General features: G+C 42.2%; 3 protein-coding genes and 1 long non-coding RNA gene across 4 annotated transcripts; 2 read left to right on the top strand and 2 right to left on the bottom strand.

Moving 5' to 3' along the window:
* Window positions 1-4,992: 4,992 nt before the first annotated feature.
* Window positions 4,993-6,059, bottom strand: LOC135345518 (piggyBac transposable element-derived protein 4-like). Its single transcript, XM_064542935.1, has 2 exons — window positions 5,422-6,059; window positions 4,993-5,235 (listed from the first exon to the last, which is right to left on the bottom strand). The coding sequence occupies exons 1-2, from the start codon at window positions 6,057-6,059 to the stop codon at window positions 5,001-5,003; spliced, it is 873 nt and encodes a 290-aa protein (XP_064399005.1). The 3' UTR covers window positions 4,993-5,000.
* LOC135345520 (uncharacterized) lies at window positions 5,104-6,821 on the top strand. The gene is made up of 4 exons (XR_010397748.1): window positions 5,104-5,245; window positions 5,465-6,040; window positions 6,184-6,301; window positions 6,683-6,821. It is a non-coding gene; the product is annotated as an uncharacterized LOC135345520 (long non-coding RNA).
* On the bottom strand, window positions 6,127-7,104 carry LOC135345519 (WW domain-binding protein 11-like). The gene is made up of 4 exons (XM_064542936.1): window positions 6,924-7,104; window positions 6,623-6,762; window positions 6,362-6,562; window positions 6,127-6,314 (listed from the first exon to the last, which is right to left on the bottom strand). Exons 2-4 carry the CDS (start codon window positions 6,759-6,761, stop codon window positions 6,127-6,129), a joined length of 528 nt encoding a protein of 175 aa, XP_064399006.1. The 5' UTR covers window position 6,762; window positions 6,924-7,104.
* Window positions 7,105-16,942: 9,838 nt separating this feature from the next.
* On the top strand, window positions 16,943-19,229 carry LOC135345517 (uncharacterized). The gene is made up of 4 exons (XM_064542934.1): window positions 16,943-18,303; window positions 18,399-18,562; window positions 18,615-18,734; window positions 18,784-19,229. The coding sequence occupies exons 1-4, from the start codon at window positions 18,121-18,123 to the stop codon at window positions 19,175-19,177; spliced, it is 861 nt and encodes a 286-aa protein (XP_064399004.1). The 5' UTR covers window positions 16,943-18,120; the 3' UTR covers window positions 19,178-19,229.
* Window positions 19,230-20,125: the final 896 nt, after the last annotated feature.

The raw sequence follows: 20,125 nt of genomic DNA, 5'->3' as shown, positions 1-20,125 counted from the left end.
GCACTATCATTGAGGCATTTCAATATCATAAACCACCTAGGTTCACTCACAATATTGTTTGATCCAAGCGAGTGTATGAATTCATTTGCAACGGGAACTGAGCCAGGAGTAGACATTCTTTTTGTAAACTTCTCTTGCAACTAAAAATATATTACAAATCCCAGTTTTTATTCTATACAAACCGGAAGTAAATCACACAATTGGAATGTTGTATTTTAGATATATTTTTCTGACCTAAAACAGCTGACCTAAAACAGCTGTGTTGGTGCTTGAATTTATATGGTGTGGGCTTGAATGTGTAGTCTCTTGGTCTTGAGTGCATTGTGGTCATCTTTGGCTGTGTGGTCATCTTTGGCTGGCGTGTATACTCAGTTTCTGTGGGCTCGTGGATACTCTGCTTAGGACTCTCTAGCTAGCTAGTATAGTTATGTAGCTGGATTGCTTGGCACCTAGGAAGGATCTTCGAAGAAATAAAGAGACAAAGACTCCCGTCGCTCAAATGGTAAGCTCTCATGTCTTGTTATAAGCTTGTACTTATTATCTGTGTAATGTATCAGTCTTATAAAAGATCCCTCACTTGTATGGAGCCTACAGAAAGTGTCTCTGTCCTTCATACAGCTTAAAGGAAGCCTAAGTAATCTATTATAGGTAGTCTTTCACTTAGTATTCGTCCGTATCGATCTAAGGCTTGATCCAACTTATTAGTAGCCTTATAAGAAGCTTTCCTCCTTTAATTTAGTACTGGTATCACTGCCATTGTGCTTAGTAGTAACAGGCCTGATGGGATGGGTGATCACATCATGGAGGGCCCAGGAAACTGCGTGGAATTGTCGTATAACATTTATATTGATGGTTCCCCCAGGTGGTGGTAAGTGTCGGAGGCCTGAGAAACGCTAGTCTATTGGCTAGAATGTAAGTGACATTGATATTGTGTCTATCTTAACTTACTACTTATCTGTAGGTTGTTATGGAGTGTTTATGAGGACAAGTGGCACGGGATACGTACATCTAAAGAAACAAGAGTGGATCTACGCCAAGCTAGCTAGCTAGATAGCTGCTCTTTCTAATCTATTTCTGTTGCTAAATTATGTTTGATAAGAAGTGGAGCTATAATATACCTGGCTCCTCTTGATGATTGTAAGTACTGGGCTGATGAAATAGTCCTTACAAGTTGTCATCTTTTATTTGTTAAAAATAATAAACAATAATAGGGAAATTCCCAGGAAATTTCCCCTCACGTAGACAGTAAATTTCATTGTAAAAAATGAACGTTTGGTGAGTTTCTTCAACGTCCGCGCTTGACCTGTTTAAAGCTTCGTAGAGACCCAAATTTTTACAGGTAGGTAGAGGAAGGGTTGAAGTTAGCACCTGTGAAAAAAAAAATTTTTGCCCATGTTTTTCATTTCTACTAAATTGGCCTATAGCTTAATTTAATTATTGCCGCGTTAAGGTCCGTTTTCATTGGCCCTGTCACAAATATTAGCTTGTTGTTGTATAGACCATGATGATTACCTATGAAAGGATAGGATCTAACTAAAGAGAAAACAAAATGTCTGTCAAATTAATATGTTTAATATGTTTAATATCGCACACTTTTCAACGTATGTGACGTGTGACGTTGCTTGATTCTGGACGTGCCTTAATGCACCTGAGTAGGTGATAACTGTCCCAAAAATGTTTGTAATAGTAGAAGTGTCATAGAAAAAAACAACTCATTGCTGGTGCAGTTCGTTAGAATAATTATCTGTATAATTTTTTTCTCCGTGGGGTTTTTTCTTTGATCTCATTTTGCCAACATTTGCCAACATTGCGTCGTCGTGGTAGGGTATCTTTTAGCGCAAACAGAGAAACCAGTTTTTCCACTGCTCTGCAGTGAAGTCCGGTAAAGTTGGCAGTCGGAAAACACTGCCCCTCTCATTATTACCCTCCCGGATTACGTTCACGTTCGGAAGACATGTATAATTATTACTCAAGTGCAAAGTTATACCATCATAAACATCTTCGCTTCACAATATTGATATTGATGAATGATGAATGATACAGTTTTTCTTTTCCTTAAATAAGCTTTCGCTTTCAGATTCGGGATGTTAAATTCTCTCGCTTGTTACCAATCAGTTCTAGCTGCTTGCACTTAAATTGAGCAATAAACCGCTGCCTGCAAAGTTTTAGCTGCCTAGGATTCTTTAAACAGTTAATTAATTTTCCGGGGAAGGGAATTCCACAATAACAAATTAATTACTAGTCGCTATGCAGCTGCGGTTAGTTTTCTAAGAATGTCTAGAGCGCAGCGTGCAGCAGTAGCGAGTGATGCGGTCAACAAGCAACATTAGAAAAAATAACAGAAAATAATAGCAACATTAAAATTTGTGGTTTTGTTTTTATGACGTCGCCGTCATCCGTCCAAGCCATATCATATCGCCGTGTTGTAGTGACAGTCTTGATTTCCGTCAACCGAGGTTGACATTATAATTTATAATTTGTAATTCTTAAACACTCATCAGGTGTAAATGACAAAAGATGATTTACACTTCTTTTGATACACTTCTTTTGATACGCCTTCTTCCTGAGTATAGGTAGCTTCCTGAGTATAGGTAGTTTGTAGTTTGTCGCACGAGGTAGTTTGTTCAAACCAGAACAAAAAACAAAAAAAATGGTGCTAGGCACAGTTTTAGGCAGCTGATGTTCGGATGTTCGACACGGAGGAGGGGCCAAGAAGACGATAGGGGCTCATTGCCCTTGGACAACGGAGATTGTCCAACAATATGGGTATAGTTATAGTTACAACTGTCGTGCCCATGTTGGAGAAGAATTCAGAAGTGAGAAGAATTCAGAAGTTTGTAATAAAATAATTGTATGTATCGTTCAGGACCAACGCCAGTGACAACCAGTTATTCATTTATGCTGGAGTTCTACATCCACTTCAGTAGCAATGCCGGCTTAGGAAAAGTCGGTGCATGGTACATTTCTTCAGGTTTGTGTATGGTTACAGTATATAACAAAGGAGGGTACTGCCAAGGCATCCACGCAGTGAAAGCAGCAACACCTAATTAATCAACCAATGTCGAGGTAAATATTTTTTGAGTCAAACAAGTGTACTTTATCTACTTTATCAACAGTGGGTAATAACAGTGGGTAATAACAGATGCTCGCCACGATAAAGGTATGTATGTCTCTCGTTGTAACACTTAACCCACAATAGTACGAAAAGAATTGTTCAAATTAATGTGTCCAGAAAACCGAACATCATTGTGCACAGACTCGAGAAGTTGCATGTACACTGTTAAAAAAACTCTGGTGAGCTTCACCAAAAAATGGTGGTGAGATGTTGTCCCATATCTCAGTCCCATATCTCAGTCCCATATCTCACCAAAATATGGAATTTAGTTTTCACCAACAATTGGTAGTGAACTTGTTGGTGGTGAGTTCTCAACTTCTGACGCATGCATGCACATAAAATTAGACACTTTTCAAATCAGAACAATGGGCCAACAACAGGCAATAGGAATAATACACTAACAACAAACACAGACTGGTACACTGCATCCAGATGATAATTCTAATTATTAGGAGAAGATAGTCTACTTTAAAAGTTATAGTTTAAAGATAGTTTAAAGGAGTTTAAAGGATAGTTTAAAGGTCAGAGTTAAAGGCACATGGTAGCTAGCTACTCAGCACAAAGCCTGTTCAGTTTTGTTCTCTTGGATTCCACCTAGATTCCACCTAGAAAGAATACCGTATAGAAGTTGACACAGCCAGATTAAATACATAAAATGTACTCAGGAGCACAAGAGGTGCCATCTTCGGTGGAAATGTAGCCACCTCTCGACAAAGAGCTTCGTCACTTGAGGAATTTCGTCACTTGAGGAATGCCCATTTACCCACAGAAGAGGCTGGGCGGTTAATTCACTCCGCTCTGTTGAGTCATCCTCCGTTAGCGAATATTTTGCTGGTAAAAACCGAGCCAAATCAGCAGAAAATGTGACCCTTTGCGATCTAACTATTGCGTCTGTGTGGATTTTATTGTTGCTAGTATACGGTATATCTTAATGCGGCGTACATGTATTACATGTATTTTACAGGGGAGTGAAGGCATAATTATTGTATTGTAAGGTCAGTCAGAATAATTCTCTGCCTTGAATCTGGTGTCAGTTAGCATGTAGTAGAGGCAATGAGTGTAGTAGGCAATGAGACTCGGCTGTATACGATGTAATGTGCTGCGTGCATGCAGCAGTAAAGCAATACGTACAGTTATACAAACGTACAGTTATACAAAGGTATTTCGTCTAGCTATACAGTACATTTCCTATAATTTCCTATAATAGCGAATAATTTTCCCAGTGCATTGTACACTCAATGGTGCACGTCAACTTTGCTAGAGCATCTTGAATTGCCGTACATTCTCGTTAGCGGCTAAGCGTATCACTTTGGGGCACAATACCTCCCATGCCCTGATGGTGATTTCTTTTCCCTGGATGCGGCTAAATTCCCTGACCAACTAATATAATTATACATGTATGTAGTTATTTTGCTGAAATAGTACATGTACCTCAGTTGGCTCTGCCAGTGGTGGACCGGTATAGGGGCTCCAATAATTATGTCAGTTCGGCGAAAGCCGAATGTCTTTAACCGATTATACGCCATGACGTAACGTTGCGGGGACACCCCCACAGCCATATTAATTTTCAAAAAATGCACAAAATTTATTAGTCCGTAGAAAACAGTGCGTAACTCGAAAGCGCTTCGACTTTTGAAGTACAAGTTAGGCTAGAAAGATATACTAGTCAAAGATCTACAAGATGATGCCTAAATCGCTTACTATCTCGAAGGATTGGCTGTGATCTGCTTCTGTCAAGCGGTAAGTAGTAGTTGCGTATAATACTGCTTTGTTACATGGCTCTTTAGATTCGCTAGAAGCTTTATACAGTCTAATACTCATTGTAGTAAGTATATAGGACGTAGCTGTAGAGTTTGTAGTGCTGAGAAGCGTTATTTAGCCTTTATTAGCAGCTGTAGTAGCCCCTGAGCTGGTCACCCCTGTCAACTCCACCCATGTGCTGGTTGTACGACATAATGGCCTCTGGGCATGGCACATTAATTCTGACTCCATCCTTTTGTCGCCGGAGAACGGAACCTATAGCTGTGGGCTGTGTTGTCGTGGAGAGGACGTTCACGATCCTGTTATCCTTCCAGGCGGTTGCTGTCACGGGGCCCTTCTGGACTGTCTTACTGGTACCTCTGTGTAAAGGTAACGTAGCATTATTAGTGGTTGTGTGAGAGTGCATGTTGCATGGGTGTGTGTGTGTGTATGAGTGTTGCGTGTGTGTGGGTGTGTGTATGAGGGTGTGAGTGTGTGTCTGAGTGTTGCGTGGGTGTGTGTGTGTATGAGTGTTGCGTGGGTGAGTGTGTGTAATTATTTTGTACCTCTGTTTTAGGGAATTTTTTAGGGCAGCTTTCTTCAATGCAGGAGGAAAACCTTTCCTGTCTCTGCGAGCAGTCCCACAACCATAGATTCCGTCCTCCAACAAATCCTCGAGCAGTTTGACGTTGGTGAAGAAGTTGTCAAAGTAGACGTGGTGGTTCTTCCTCTTCAACTCGCTTGTCAATTTCTTCACCACGTGTTCCCCGAGGCCGACATGACGTATTTCCTGCTTCCCCGTATACACATCGAAACGACTGAAGTACCCATTGGTACTATCTCCCAGTACCCACACTTTGATCCCACGCTTGATCGGCTTCATAGGCATATACTGCTTGAGAGCGGACCGACCCTGAAATTTGATCATTGCTGTGGATATTGCTTCATCCACAGCAAGATTCTTGGATGGATTATACAAGGCTGAGAATTGCAAGCTGAAATGATCAATCACAGGGCGGACCTTACCCAGCCGATCAAACGTGGGACTTCCTCTCGGAGCAAGATGTTGGTTGTTGACAAAGTGCAGGTACCGAGAGATTTCCCTGAAGCGCCACCGAGGAATCCTTGTCGTGATGGGGGCGTAGTGTGTAAGAGGGTCTCTACTCCAATAGTCGTCCAGAGATGGTAAGTGGACAATCCCCATAAGAATACAAAAACCCCAATACGCTTCCAATTCTTCAGTGTCAATCTTCTTCCATTTATCGTACTTGTCATCCCATAACCTCCCTGGCGTATCTATTGCTCCCAGCCACTATTTTCTCCTGTAGTTCTTCGTTGACGAAGAGGTGAAAAATGTGTAGCGGGCAATCAGAGATCTCTACAGTGGGACCGGTCAGGGATGTAAAGTCGTTTACTGTGACAGTCGTCAGGTTCTCAGACCATTGGGTAATATTTGCACCTGTAAAAATAATAATTTATTATGAGCCTCTTCTGATGTTATTTTACCTGGAGGGAGTGGTGGCGGTGGCTGGTGTGGTTGAGAGGGGGGTTGATGGGGTGGTTGAGAGGGGGGTTGATGTGGTGGTTGAGAGGGGGGTTGGGGTGGTGGTTGAGAGGGGGGTTGGTGTGGTGGTTGAGAGGGGGGTTGGTGGGGTGGTTGAGAGGGGGGTTGGGGTGGTGGGTCTAGGCCTGAGTCACTCGTATCATCTAAATAATAAGAGAACAGTGTTCATAATACTTCTATGTTTGTAGCAATTATGTATTTACCATATTCGTCGTTGTCCGACTCAAGGTCTGAAAATTCATAGTCACTACCTTCCTGCATAGGTTCTTCTGGGTCCTCCTCATCATCGGACAATATATCGCCAAGTACCTCCTCCACAGTGAAGTGCTGTCTCTTGGTCATTCTTCAAGTTTTAGATAGTTAGAATTAATTTACATGTATTTTATTTTATTATGTGGTAGTATTGTATTTAATATTGTATTTAATAATATCTGTCAGTATTCAAACCGTTTTTGTGCAAAATTTTTATGTGTTACCCCCATGCAATGCTTAGTCTACAGTTACCTTAGCTAGCGCTCGGCCGTTTGCAGTGCTCTAGCAAGCAGTAGGTCCTCCTCCTTTCGAGATCTTGCAAAAAGAAGACGTTCAACTGCAGCTGCCGCAGAAATGCGTCTATGGCATCATAGCGACATGACGCATTTATGCGTCTGCGGCGTATAATCGGTTAACATGAGACTTTTTGTGATCTGGTCAGATAATTAATAGTAATCGTGACAATATAAATTGCAATCACCTCCTGATGTCTTTTGTTGCACTCGAGTTTTAGTCGCTTTATGTGCCGTTTGAAAGCAGGCCTATCCTCTGAGAGGAGTGGTGTCATTGAAGGAGCACTAGGGAAAACGATTTTTGTCCCTACTCCTGCTCTCGTTTTTCCTATAAGGCCGTCTCAGAAAATATGCCTATATACATGTACAACGAAATGAATATTTTGTGTTACTGTTGCTATGTATAACCAATGAGTGTCCATAACCAATGAGTGTGATTATAATAGTATGATTGGGATATTTTAGTGGCACGTGTCTTCCCAGAAATGGCCATTTTTTCACTGCTTGGAGTGCAACCTCCTGATATTCGTCAGACAGTGGCCGGGATTTATGCTGAAAAACAATCTTCCAATCAATACGCCCTTTTTGATGCTTTCCATGATGGTTACCTGAAAATTTTCAGGCAAAGGAAACGGCCGTGGGAGTGGCTTTTCCTGAGGTCTCTTTGAGCTGATTCTTGTTTCTATTTTTTTTTTTTTTTGTGGTGTTTCCTAGTTAAAAATGCATTGTGTATACAAACACTCGTACCGGAGTTGACGCGTGTTGGACAATAGGTGTTGTGTCCAGCTGTAATTAAGTAATGTACTGTATATAGCTAGAAATGTTTGCGGCCCACTGTAAAAAGAAGGATAATATTTCTGCGTTTACTCATTTATTCGAATTTTTGGGCCGTAGAAATGTTTAGCTCTACGGTATATACATCTAGTAATTAACACATTATTAGTTTTACCTGTTGTGAGGTCATGAGGTCAACCCGCTGCTGTACGTGCTCAGACAACTGCCAAATGCATGATTAAGTAAATTTGACTTGGTAAATCAGATGATTCTCTGCGTAAAAATTAATAATTTAGAACGTGACTTTTATTTGATATAATACTACATGTTATTACCTGATTCAGGAAGGAGTCCCCCATGCCTGATAGATGGTGTGAGTACTGGTGTGAGTACAAGTTGTTTTTTTTTGCAAACTTATAATTGTTATTGAGAGATGTTTTCGAATGGTGAATGCTTGATCTTGCACCTGAGCGTAGTAGAGTCTGATCCAATGGATTATCTTACTGTATGTCTTGTTTTGTTTTGTTTCTGTGCTGTCATTGAGGCTATTCTTTTGTAGACCATTCCTCCTGATGTTGAGAAGCGCCTTCATCGTATGCTCTTTTCTTCTCTAGTTCGTTCCGTTCTTCTGGTAGCATTGACGGTATGTCGATGACTCTGGCGAAACACCCCTCTTCCCCAGAAATTATCTGCTGCAATATCTAGGCACGCTCTGTTTGCGGGCTGTTCTAAGTCTGAGTTGTTCTCCTGAGAGAGGTTGGAGTGGTGGTTCAGTTCCATCGTTGTGGCAAACCTCAGTGAGGAAACCCGCTGTAATGTCCCTCAGTTCGTTGTGGCGGATTGAACTGTGAATTGGTGGTGACCACAGATGCAGTGTGATGGTAGATTTGAAAGTCGCCAGCCATAATGGGCATCTCCACCATGTTCATCAATGGGTAGGGTGGCGAGCCAACTTCATTGCTCTCTTCATGTTGTTCGATAGCCGCTGCTTGTGAGTCTGATTGTTTGCGTATTTTTACTGCTTTTTTGTAATGGGACCAGGATTAGAGAGACGAGAGGAGCTGACTTGTGGTGATAGGAGTGGTGGTGATAGGAGTGGGGTTGATGGTACACTCACAAATGAGCACAATGGGTGCATTCTTACCCTCCTTCATAGTTACCAGAGGAGACATCGCCATCGCTGTACATCGGCACAAACATAGCTTCAGAAATTTTAACACGTTATTCTACTGCTCGAGATAGAGCATCTTTGATACTGACAAAAACTTGGCCTCTGTAGAAAGATTCCTCAAAGGAGTTTGGTATGTCACAGAGCAATGGGTATGATGGAAGTCAGCCACACTAAATCTTTTCCCGCTAGCATTCACAATTACTTGTTTTCCGCTGTTTATCATCCATAAAAAGCTGTTGCATACCTAAACAAGGCAGCACAATTAATGTGAGTCGTCATGCTGCACCCGAAGTTGACGGGCATGAATTTAACGTCGAGTTTTCCAGTCTAGCTGTGTATGCAAGTCTTGCGGCACAATTTTGAAATTCCTTTTATACTCGTTTAAGTACAGTAGAAGAAAATTATTCTTTTAGATTTTGTGTAAATGTACATGTGTATGTTACGCTAGTAGTTGGATCATTTTGATTTTGATGCAGCATACATTGTATATTGCAAATAATACAGCAGTATGAACATAGTGTTAAATTTTGGTATTTACAGCCAGACCTGGGCCTTGACCTGGGCCTTAACTACGCAGAGAGTGCATGACACTGCAATATTGAATGACACTGCATACTTACATGTATAATTGCTATAATCGTTAACCCTATTGATGGTCAAGTTCTACAAGTCTATAGCCAAGTCTTTCCACTGGACTATCTCTCTTATAACTTTAAAAGGGGTGTGGTCAAAAATTTCAGCGCTGCGCGCTGAGTGAACTTCGAGTGAACTTCTTGCCTGCGCTTTGCGCGGACAAGAAGTACTATAAGAACCCCAAATCCTGAGGTAGACCTGCATCTTGTCCTTCCTCAAGACACATCTCCAGTTCTCCGATGTTTCTGCTTGCACAAGTTCTATTCTGTAAAACTTGAGTGCGTCCTCCAGGTAGTCCATTATACCAGAAGCCGCACTGGGCTCGGAGTTTCCTCCCATTCAATGGGTGACCCCTTCGGCTTATCGAAATGCAGAAACTTGCTGGTATCAGTCACTTAGTTTTCGATTTCGATCTGCCGTCCGGTGTCTGAAGCCAGTCGTTCGTTGGCTGTTCCGATACGGCTGAGTAGTCCTTCCCATGGGAAAGATTACTGGTGATGGAGGCTTCTCCTCTTCTTCCTCCTCTACCTCTCCCTTTCCTCTACCTCTCCCTTGAAGATCGGCCCTGATACCTTGAGTGCATTGAGTAAGGGTTTTACATACCTCACTGCATTCTGGTAGGCCGCCTTCCTCTGAGCCGCCGACAGTTTCGGGTGTTGGGTAGGGATGTGGCACCACCTCGTGTATCGCCCTTCCTGGACTTCCTCAACAAACGACTACAGACGTCACGGGTCCCAGGCTCATCAGAACCACTAAGGTCTGCCTGTGAGTACATCGAACTGAGGTCTGAGTGTTGAGAGGTAGTCTCAGTTTGTGAGTTCAAAGGTCAAATGTGAATTTAAAACATGCACAAGCGACTAACTTCATGGGTCTCAGTCTCTGAGTCGTCTGAGGTCTCTTCAGGCAAGAGTGAGGCAGCAGTCTGTGACGTCAAAGGTAGGTCTCAGTCTAGGCATGAGTGAGGCAGCAGTCTGTGATGTCAAAGGTCAATTTAAAACATGCACATGCACAAACGCTCACATGCACAAATGACTCACAGTGAGTAGTTGAAGTAGTGTCTGTGGAAAGGTCGATCCTCCTCGCCAGAACTCTTAGTTAGGTCCACCTGTCAAATGTACATACATACACATACATACACATACATACACTTAGAGTAAACGTCGTCTACAAAGAGTATGCCTCCGGAAGGAGTGTAACCCTATGTGTGTATAAGTACTGTATCTTGTCACTTTGAGGGAGTGTGCCGGTATAAATATTATGTATTCGTATGTGTGTACCTCGCCACTTTGAGGTAGTGTATCGCTCATCTGTATATGTACCGTACTTAACCGTCGAACCGCCCATATCGAACCGCCCATATCAAATAACCGCCCACCCCCTACTTTTGCCTGAAAGTCCTATTTGCAATCGTAGAAGCGCCCACTATTGCAGCTCACTATTGCGCATGCGTAAGCTTATAATTAGATAAAGGTCAACAGGATGCATGATTTAATTTGAGATAGCTTATAGCTAGCTAGCTATAGATAGAGTATAGATAGAGTAGTGCTAGCTCAGAAAACAATGACTTTAGCTAGAGTTGTACAAGTTTGTTAGAACTGACATCAAGCGTTCAAGATGACACTGTTTCCCTCTGAACACCAGGCAGAGTGTCTTCTTTTATCTGTAACCCTTTTCGTAAAAAGTAGCATGAGAAATCTTTCTTGGAACATGACCGTTCCTCCTTTGTAGACTGCAACAGCAAAATTGTCAGAGGCATTGCTAGGTTCAGCTTGTACTGTCAACAGTTCGCCGGTGCCTTAAAGACATGATGACCACTGAATGACCTTGCCATGTTCAAATAAGAAAGAAGGTATTGTGATCTTGGATACAATCATTATGATATAATCTAGTATCTATGGCGAAGCTGTCTGCAGTTTGTTGGTTGGTGTGTGAGCTGAACTGTGATTGATCCTACTGTTTCCAATGCTGGTTGGTGTGAGCTGAACTGTGAATGATCCTACTGTTTCCAATGCAGTAGGGTAGTGCCTGCTATAAAATCAAATCGTCCTATGTAAGTGTATCTACAACTAGCATCTAGCATCTATCATGGCAGCTTCAAACAAATCTCTCAATCGCCAAAAGGGCTATACTGTGGAGTTTGTGGTGGACTGGCTTCGAACTCATGACCATGACATCTCACTAGCATCACGGGAGTTTGGTATTGATCGTAAACGAATCCGTGAATGGGATCACTACCTAAAGCAACACAATCATGGAACATTGGCAAAGAAACGACGACTAGGAGGTGGGAGATGCCCGTTGTCCAAAGAGCTCGATGAAAAGGTGTTTGAATTTCTGGAGGAACACAGGAGCAATGGACTTGCTGTTTCGAATATAAGCTCTGAAATTGCCGGGGGTTTGAGACTACAAGGATTTAAGTGTACATCAGGCTGGCTCCATCGATGGAAAGGAAGGTACAACGTTGGCTACAGACGTGGCACCAATGTGTCCCAGAAAGTACCAGCTGACTATGCTGATCAGATTCTACAAGTTCGAAAGGATATTATCTCGCTACGCACTCGATTGAGCCATCACACATATACAACATGAACCAAACCATGTGCCGCTTTGATATGCCCGGGAACAGTCTCTACTTGGAGGAAGGACTATTCGAATCAAAACTACCCGTGCAGAGAAGAAAGGGTTCACAGTTGTAACTGCATTATAATGTTCTTGCATAGCTTGTATAGTTACAATGCAATTCCGAGTTACTATACCTGCTTTAAACATTTACGGTGCATTTCATTATTTCATTTTATTATCATGCAGGTGAGGGCCACTGCATGAGGGCCACAGCAAATGGCTGGATGACACGAGCGGAGTATCACCACTGGTTGCAATGTGTGGTTGTGGACAGCTACAAGAGCATTGAGATTGCTAAGAGGAGATAATTATAACTCTAATGTCATCGTCATTCCTGGAGGCTGTACATCGATCATCCAGCCCATGGACAAATGTATCAACAAACCCTTCAAAACCTACATGAGGCAAGAATGGGAGTAGCTGGGAATCTCAAGCAACCCACCAGACAAGATGTCATCGACTGGGCCTGGGCATCCATTGAACAAGTGATCACAGTGTATTCTTTTGAGGCAAGAATGGGAGGAGTGGATAAAGCTGGGAATCTCAAGCAACCCACCAGACAAGATGTCATCGACTGGGCCTGGGCATCCATTGAACAAGCGATCACAGTGCATTCTTTTTTAGTTTGTGGATTGGCTAATGCTCTGGATGGAACAGAGGATGATAAAGCTTCAGATGATATCCACGAGGATGAGGAAGACCAAGAAAACCAGGACCCTTCAGACTCGGATGTAGACAGCATGGGGGATCCCTTCTCTGATGAGACTCTGAAGATCAAGATGTGGAGGACTGAGCTCACAAATTATTATGTTATTCTTATCATGGCTTTTTTATCTTGCATGCATGTATCCTATTAATGCATGTATCCTGTTATCTGTAATGTAATGTGTTGTTGATTTACTGACAAGGTGTTAATTGAGTTTGGTGGGCGCTTGCACGGTTCAGTAGCCAATATCTGCCCACCCCTTGTTTAGCCGCTCTCAAAACATATGGGCGGTTCGACGGTTAAGTACGGTACAAGTTATCATAAGTGTGTGTGTGTGTACACCACTTTGAGGGAGTGTGTACCTCGCCACTTTGAGCTACTTTGAGGGTGTGGGCTTGATGGTAGGTGTCCATCCTCTGCCTATAATGTACAAGCTATATATCATGCATATGTGTGTGTGTACCTCGCCACTTTGAGTGAGTGGGTTTAATGGTGGAGATCCATCCTCTGGTTGGTTCACCTATGTACAAGTATCGATGATGTATAAGTATGACGTATATATAAGTGTGTGTGTACCTCGCCACTTTGACTTAATCCATCCTCTGGTTCGTTCACCTATAACATCCAGTTGCTGCACTAGCAAGGAAAACGATTCAGTCTCTCTATGAACTAGTTCTCTTTTGAACTAGCTGAACCAAAAAAGTGCCTAGGGTTACTAAAATCTAAACTAAAGCATCTAGAAACAAGGGACCAAATGCAAACAACGTAGGGTTCCATATAGACCCTAACCCTGGCCTTCACTAGGGCCATGGTCTTTTAGAACTAACGTGCCACCCTGAACCAAAAAAGTGCCATAAACCCTAGGGTTACTAAAATCTAACCGATGTCGGATGAGTTGGAATATGTATGTGAATTTATGTGTTATAAAGATAGCATACAATCATAAATGTACAATAATTAACACATAAATACATGTACATGTAATCCACATATCCGACGAAGAAACAAAGGAGGAGGCCCAAGAAGAACCCTCACTCTCGACCCCCTCACTCTCAACTTCTGTGGAGGATGAGGAACAAGTTAGTTGCCACTATCATTGCATTATACTAAGAGAGGAGGCAGGATCAAGAGACCTCCTGTGAAGACGACAACGTCAAGAAGTGGTGCCCGTTGCCTGGTAGCTTGTCAAAGCCACAAGATATCCCAACACATCAAAGTCATGCACCCTAACCGGGCAGCACGATCAAATGCCCTGTTGTATGTCCCTAACCAAGTAAAGGAGCCGGGACAGTCGTCGATGGAGCAAGGAACGGACTAGCCAGAGCCAGACAAGGATATCAATCCGACAGGTACCGTTAATTTTGTGGTAACAAAGACATTGACCATTGATTTTGCAAAACTACACAGCTACCTAAATACGACGTCAACAAAGAACCTACCCTTGTACAATTACAATTCCAGCAATGGTTACAAACCGTTGACGGGAGAAACAAGGCTCAGACGGCACGAGATGCCAGCAAGTACCTGCATTCTGGCAAGAAGGAAGGACTCCCCATTGACTGGGAACGTCCTATGTCGAGACATAAAGGCTTCGGGAATCATACAGAAGCTCGACTACATATGTCTGATCGAGGTCGAGTCCAAGCAATTCAGGGAGGCCGAACGAACATCTGAAGTTCTTCGAAACTGGACATCAATCTTAAGGAAAGACAACCTACCAATCATTACTCACGCAAATGATGCTGTGTTGCTGTGTGGGACTTTTTTAACACCCAAGTGAGTACTGCCCGTCAAGAGGGTCTTCTCTGACCAGCTCATGCCAGCGTCCGGGGGCAGTTATACCGTACCCTCGCGAAAATACGGACTGGGCGTTTAATATACGCCCACCCGCGGCCTCAAATCGAGGTTTACACTTCGCCAATTAATTCATTATTAAGTTTATTGTATTTCATTTTAATACATAGTATGAAAACAACAACAATGTTATACTAATGCATGCATGAGTATGATTAAAGCATAACAAGAGAATGAACAGGACTCTGATTCTATTCGTTGATGTTAGATGTAGCATGATGTTAGATGTAGCAGAAACTTCTCAAAGGATGGTAGGTCATACTCCTACAGAGCAGCTATCAGGTGCTTTGTTTCAGAAAACCAAGGCAAGGTAACCTGCAAAATTAGCCTGTGTGATAACTTTCTTGGACTTGTGTTTTCCTTTCTCAGCATATAGGACCATCGGCAAACAGATCCATACAGAGAAAGTTATAATGTCTGATCTTGGTCCAGCAAGGAGTATAGTCTTACTAGCTACTACCTAAAACTCACTAAAATTAATAGTGAACATGTGGCATTCAGCTACTGGGCATGCTCAACTTCTTATTCTGGGTGGGCTAGTGAAGATACCCTCGTGCAAGAACTTCGAAGCAAAAGAGGGGATGGGCGTTTCAAGCGGCCGTCGAGGGAGAATCCACTTGGGTGGTGAGGGTGAAACACCACAAAACCGGGGCGCAGGGCTCGGCCAACCTCATCCTGACCCCACAAATGATGAGCAACATGACAGATTACCTGAACGTGCCGTGCCGCCAACACAAAGGTTCTTCATTAAATATGGCGGCAAAGAACTTGACCACTTGGCCGACAGAGTAGAGGAGAGGTTCCAGTTTGAGTTTTTGGCATCCACAAAACTGGTGGCAACACACGTCACGTCACGTCACGAAAGACCTTGACACAGAGAAGAGGAGACTTGTGGATGTCTCACAGTTTAGCTACGAAGGAAACACACTACAACAGAACCATCCACACGGCCACACGGCTTATGATCTTATCAACACCTCCGCTGCTGCAAGTGCAGGTCCAAGCAAAAGCCGACGGAGGAGCCCAAGCTACAGAAACGGGTCCCGTTTATTAAAACCGAAACAAGAGCCGTAGAGAAATACTTTGCGGTCACAATTCAATTCAGAATCAGAAGGGGAAATGTATTAAAATGGATCAGGCTAACACATTTATCACAGACAACCCTGAAGTGAACAGAAGTGCCCAACAAATACGTGATAAGGTCAAAAACCTGTGCAAATACTACCAATAAGATCGCCAATGGAACTGTTTAACTGATATCCAATTATGATGATTTTCTATTTAACTGATGATGTTATAATTATGTGACTTAGGTTTCATGTTGTGTTCACTTTATGATTTATGTGTGATTTATCATGTTGTTTTGATGTTTTGCTTGTTAATTATGATTGATCTTTACCTAACCCTGACACCAACCCTCGATTTAGTCATCTCATCAATGGTTCTTCCTTTGATTAGTGATCAAAGGAACCTGTATAGTAAACAGGTTCATTGGTCTGTCCGCTAGAATGTGACAGTAAGTATCTTTAGCACACAACAACACAAGTAACGCTGCGTGGCAAAACCGGGGAATCTGGAACCATCTCTCGCCATTGACAATATGTCTTACTACCCTAACCCTGGGGGCTGGAAATTTCCCGGGAATTTTGGAGGTCCTGGGACTAAAGTCGCGGTGGCCGGGGACATTTGGGACTTCACGGGACAATCCGAGAGACGGGACAATCCGAGAGGGACCTGAAGGGGGACACGGAAGAACTAGAAAGGACAAAGTCATGGTGAAAAGGGAAAGGGACCTATTTCCCCTGTAATGGCGGACTACGAGAAGTTGTATCACGAGGTTAGGGAGGATATTATAGGATATTATAGGTACTCTAAAGGTGTGTCACCTAGAAGGTGTCAAGATGGAGGTGTGGGACAGGTTGTCAACGATCAACGACAACATGAGTTGGCGAACGGTTCAGGTTTGTCTCAAATAGCGTCAATTACGTTCGATTCCATAGGGTGCATGTGAATCAACACTCCAACTTGTGGAGGCTGAGGTTTGTCATAGCCACCCCTGAGCACTTCCGCTACTTCAGTGAAGGCATACGTTCCAACACGACGCCAGGTCTGTGCGAACAGTTTCTCCTGGATCACCCCATCGAAAAAACAAAGAAAAGGATTCAAGACAAAGTGTCTAACAATTAGAAACCCTGACCCTATATATGTATGGGGCGCCGTTTGTCTCAAAACTCCTAGGAAATATGACCAGTGTAATTGAGGTTATATATATACTGACAGTCTACATATATAAATAGGTGGTGAAGTATATATACTGACAGTGTACATTTATAAGTAGGGGTGTAGTATATATAGAGATAGGCATTATATATACTGACCATCTACATTTATAAATACAGAGAGGCATTATATATACTGACGGTGTACACTTATAAATAGAGCATCAAATATAATACTGAGAATCAACATTTTAAATAGAGTGGTGTTATATATACCGATCAACTACATTTATATAAGTGTGCCACGCTTATAAACAGAGAGGTGACATATATATACCGACCTACTACATTTATATAAGTGTGCCACGCTTATAAACAGAGAGGTGACATATATATACCGACGGACTACATTTATATAAGTGTGCCACACTTATAAATAGAGAGGTGACATATATACACTGACCTACTACATTTATAAGTGTACCGGGCCACGCCGCTTATAACTCTGACAGAGAGGGATCATTACCCATTCTATTCATTACCCATTCTATAAGTATAACATCACGTGATTGTAGGCGTGCCATGTGCATATATAGTGAGAGCCATATAGCCACTTGAAAAGAGACTTAGTTAGGTGAATCAGATGGCCAACATATCTGTGAATGTTGGCACACTCTCCACTGCATTAGCTGCTGCACTACAGCAAGCTGTTGGTACCAATCAGCAAAGTGTAACACCTCGACCTCAGGCTCAAGCACAAGTACAGAGTCAGCCAGGACCCAGCCTGAGCAATAAGTGCAAGTTGCAAGTGTAGGGTGAGTGGCAGTTAGTTTAATATGTAGGTGGGAGCTAGCTATGGAATTCGGAAGAGTCAAAAACAGTACTGTTTTTTGTTTGTTTAGACATGCCTTGGTCAGTGTTGCCTTCATTTCTGAAGAGAAGAAAGGGTAACTCTACCCTCCCGAGAAAGCGCAAAAAAACGTTGCAAACATGGGACAGAGACATCGTTTGCCTCCCTAAAGTGAAATCAGCAGATATGCATATCGCCTACCCAAGGGGAAAATATCGTGAACAGCTTAGGGAAGAATGGGTTGATTGGAAAGGTACGGCTCAACTCAAATAATTATGAGCATGCAAGAAGTCGAGGACGAAATTCGCTCTGTTGTTTCAGCAGCCGATGAAGGATCAACGTGACTTTCCTTACATTTACTTACAGTCAACAGGTTGTGGAAGTCGCTCGCTAACCATCCCATCCTTGTCGGCATCGTTTGAATGGACAGTGCAGCAGGTAGTGAAGATCGGTGGAACCAAAGGAAACATATATATAATGGCACAGACTGAGTTGTTTACACCATTTGAGGTGAGCTACATGTTACTGAGTGCTAATCAAAGTCTAGCGTAAACATTTCAACAGCATGTCATTACATTTTTATAACGTGTTACCATTTCACACAGAGTGATCATGAGGATGAGGATCATTCAGATGCAGAAATATCTTCAGATGAAGCTGAAAAAGTTTTCTCAAAGAAAGCTTCCTCGAAGAAAGCTTCCTCAAAGAAAGTTGAAAACGAATCTCCTGCCGTTAGTACATCTTTGAGTTCTGCTGAAAGTAGTTACCAGTAAGTTATATGTGTATAATTATTTTGTCAATAAAATAATTTTTGCAATTAGGAATTATGTTGACGTTATTGACCTCACCACTGATGAATTACCAAACATGGAAAGTGATGACTCTGAATTAGATGATCTTCCTGTTGTTCCCATTTCAATGGATTCTCGGGCCATTAACAAGTAAGGTTTATATGGGGTGATTCTCAGTGGTTTATCAGTTGGTCCATAGGATGAAGAGAGCACCAGACATGGTGGTTGCCAAACATGCAATGATACAGCACCAGCGAAAGGTCATCCAAGCTAAAGATGAGGAAGATACGCAATCTGTGTACATACGACGAAAATTACTCTATTCTGATGCCTTCAAAGCCTTTTCTCAGCCTTCTTTTAATGTCTCTAAAATGTTGAAGGTGACACTCATTGGAGAGGGAGCTGTGGATGACGGGGGACCACGCAGGGAGTTTTTTTCCATCCTAATGAGAGACACATTTGCTAAATCTGGATTATTTTGTGGATCACCATTTTGTGGATCACCTGAAAATGTTCTTCCAATCCATAGTATCTTCCAATCCATAGTATTCAGGGTGTTGCCGACAATCACTTCTATATCATTGGGAAAATGATATCTACAAGCATTGTCCAAGGTGGTCAGCCACCTTTGTGCTTTTCTCAAGCAGCAGCAGATTTCATTGTGTTTGATAAAGTTATCAGCACACCTTGTTAGAGGATATCCCTGATTACGAGATTCGTGAACATTTGAAAAGAGTAAGTGATATATTTAAAGGCTGACTCTAATTAATGCGCTCTCTAATTATAATGTGTAGTGCAATTTAGCAAACTTCCAAAGTTGTATTTGCACTCCAAAATAGAGTATTGAGTATTGTACAACAGCTTCATTGAAAGGGTCATTAGTGATTACTTACATTATTAGGAGTGTAGGGAACTTAGCATTAAAAATGGCACGAAAGGTTGGTCCAAACAAATATTAGGCCACACCCACTCCTGAACTCCTGAACTATGTCAGAAGCGCCAAATATGTGAGTGTAACTGTATAATTTTTTCAGCTGCAGAAATGTGACACCACTGAAGATGAAGAGTTACAAGAAATGCTTCAATCAGAACATTTCGAGTTCATTTTTGAGTGTGGCTATTCGAAATTGGTATCTTCTGTTGATATCACCTGTAAAGAGGAAATAATTAAATGCATATGGCTGCACTACATATGGCTGCACTACGCCTTCTTTGCAATTCACGCTGAGCTACAACAGCTACGAAAAGGTATTAGAGAAACGTTGCAGATGGAGCTCCCCATATGCATGTATCCAAACGAGGTGCATTCCTTGTTGGTGCCGTCGTCCTCACTGAAGATCACTACACATTTCTTTCTGCTACACATTTCTTTCTGGATGAAGTAATAATTGATTACTCCGATCATGGATCTAATAAGCGCACTTTTGAAGAAGCTGTCATTCTCCATTGGTCAGATTACATCATTGATTTACCTGGTAAGTGTTACAAACTATTAAATATCACACTTCAAGACGTGCTAAGATTTATGACTGGATCGACGT

Source organism: Halichondria panicea, chromosome 12, assembly GCF_963675165.1.
Source record: "Halichondria panicea chromosome 12, odHalPani1.1, whole genome shotgun sequence".
Classification (NCBI taxonomy): domain Eukaryota; kingdom Metazoa; phylum Porifera; class Demospongiae; order Suberitida; family Halichondriidae; genus Halichondria; species Halichondria panicea.
The sequence above is the reverse complement of the archived record's forward strand: the minus strand, read 5'-3'. Positions and strand labels throughout refer to the sequence as shown.

Bases quoted from the DNA above. Each gene is read 5' to 3' on its own strand.
- LOC135345518 (XM_064542935.1), bottom strand. From the start codon at position 6,059: ATGGGGATTGTCCACTTACCATCTCTGGACGACTATTGGAGTAGAGAC. The intron at 5,236-5,421 runs GTACAAAATAAT...ACCTTTACACAG, and splicing joins AAAAATTCCCTAAAACAGAG to AGGTACCAGTAAGACAGTCC.
- LOC135345519 (XM_064542936.1), bottom strand. From the start codon at position 6,761: ATGACCAAGAGACAGCACTTCACTGTGGAGGAGGTACTTGGCGATATA. The intron at 6,563-6,622 runs GTAAATACATAA...CTTATTATTTAG, and splicing joins GTCGGACAACGACGAATATG to ATGATACGAGTGACTCAGGC. The intron at 6,315-6,361 runs GTAAAATAACAT...TTATTTTTACAG, and splicing joins ACCGCCACCACTCCCTCCAG to GTGCAAATATTACCCAATGG.
- LOC135345517 (XM_064542934.1), top strand. From the start codon at position 18,121: ATGAAGGATCAACGTGACTTTCCTTACATTTACTTACAGTCAACAGGT. The intron at 18,304-18,398 runs GTGAGCTACATG...CATTTCACACAG, and splicing joins AGTTGTTTACACCATTTGAG to AGTGATCATGAGGATGAGGA. The intron at 18,735-18,783 runs GTAAGGTTTATA...GTTGGTCCATAG, and splicing joins GATTCTCGGGCCATTAACAA to GATGAAGAGAGCACCAGACA.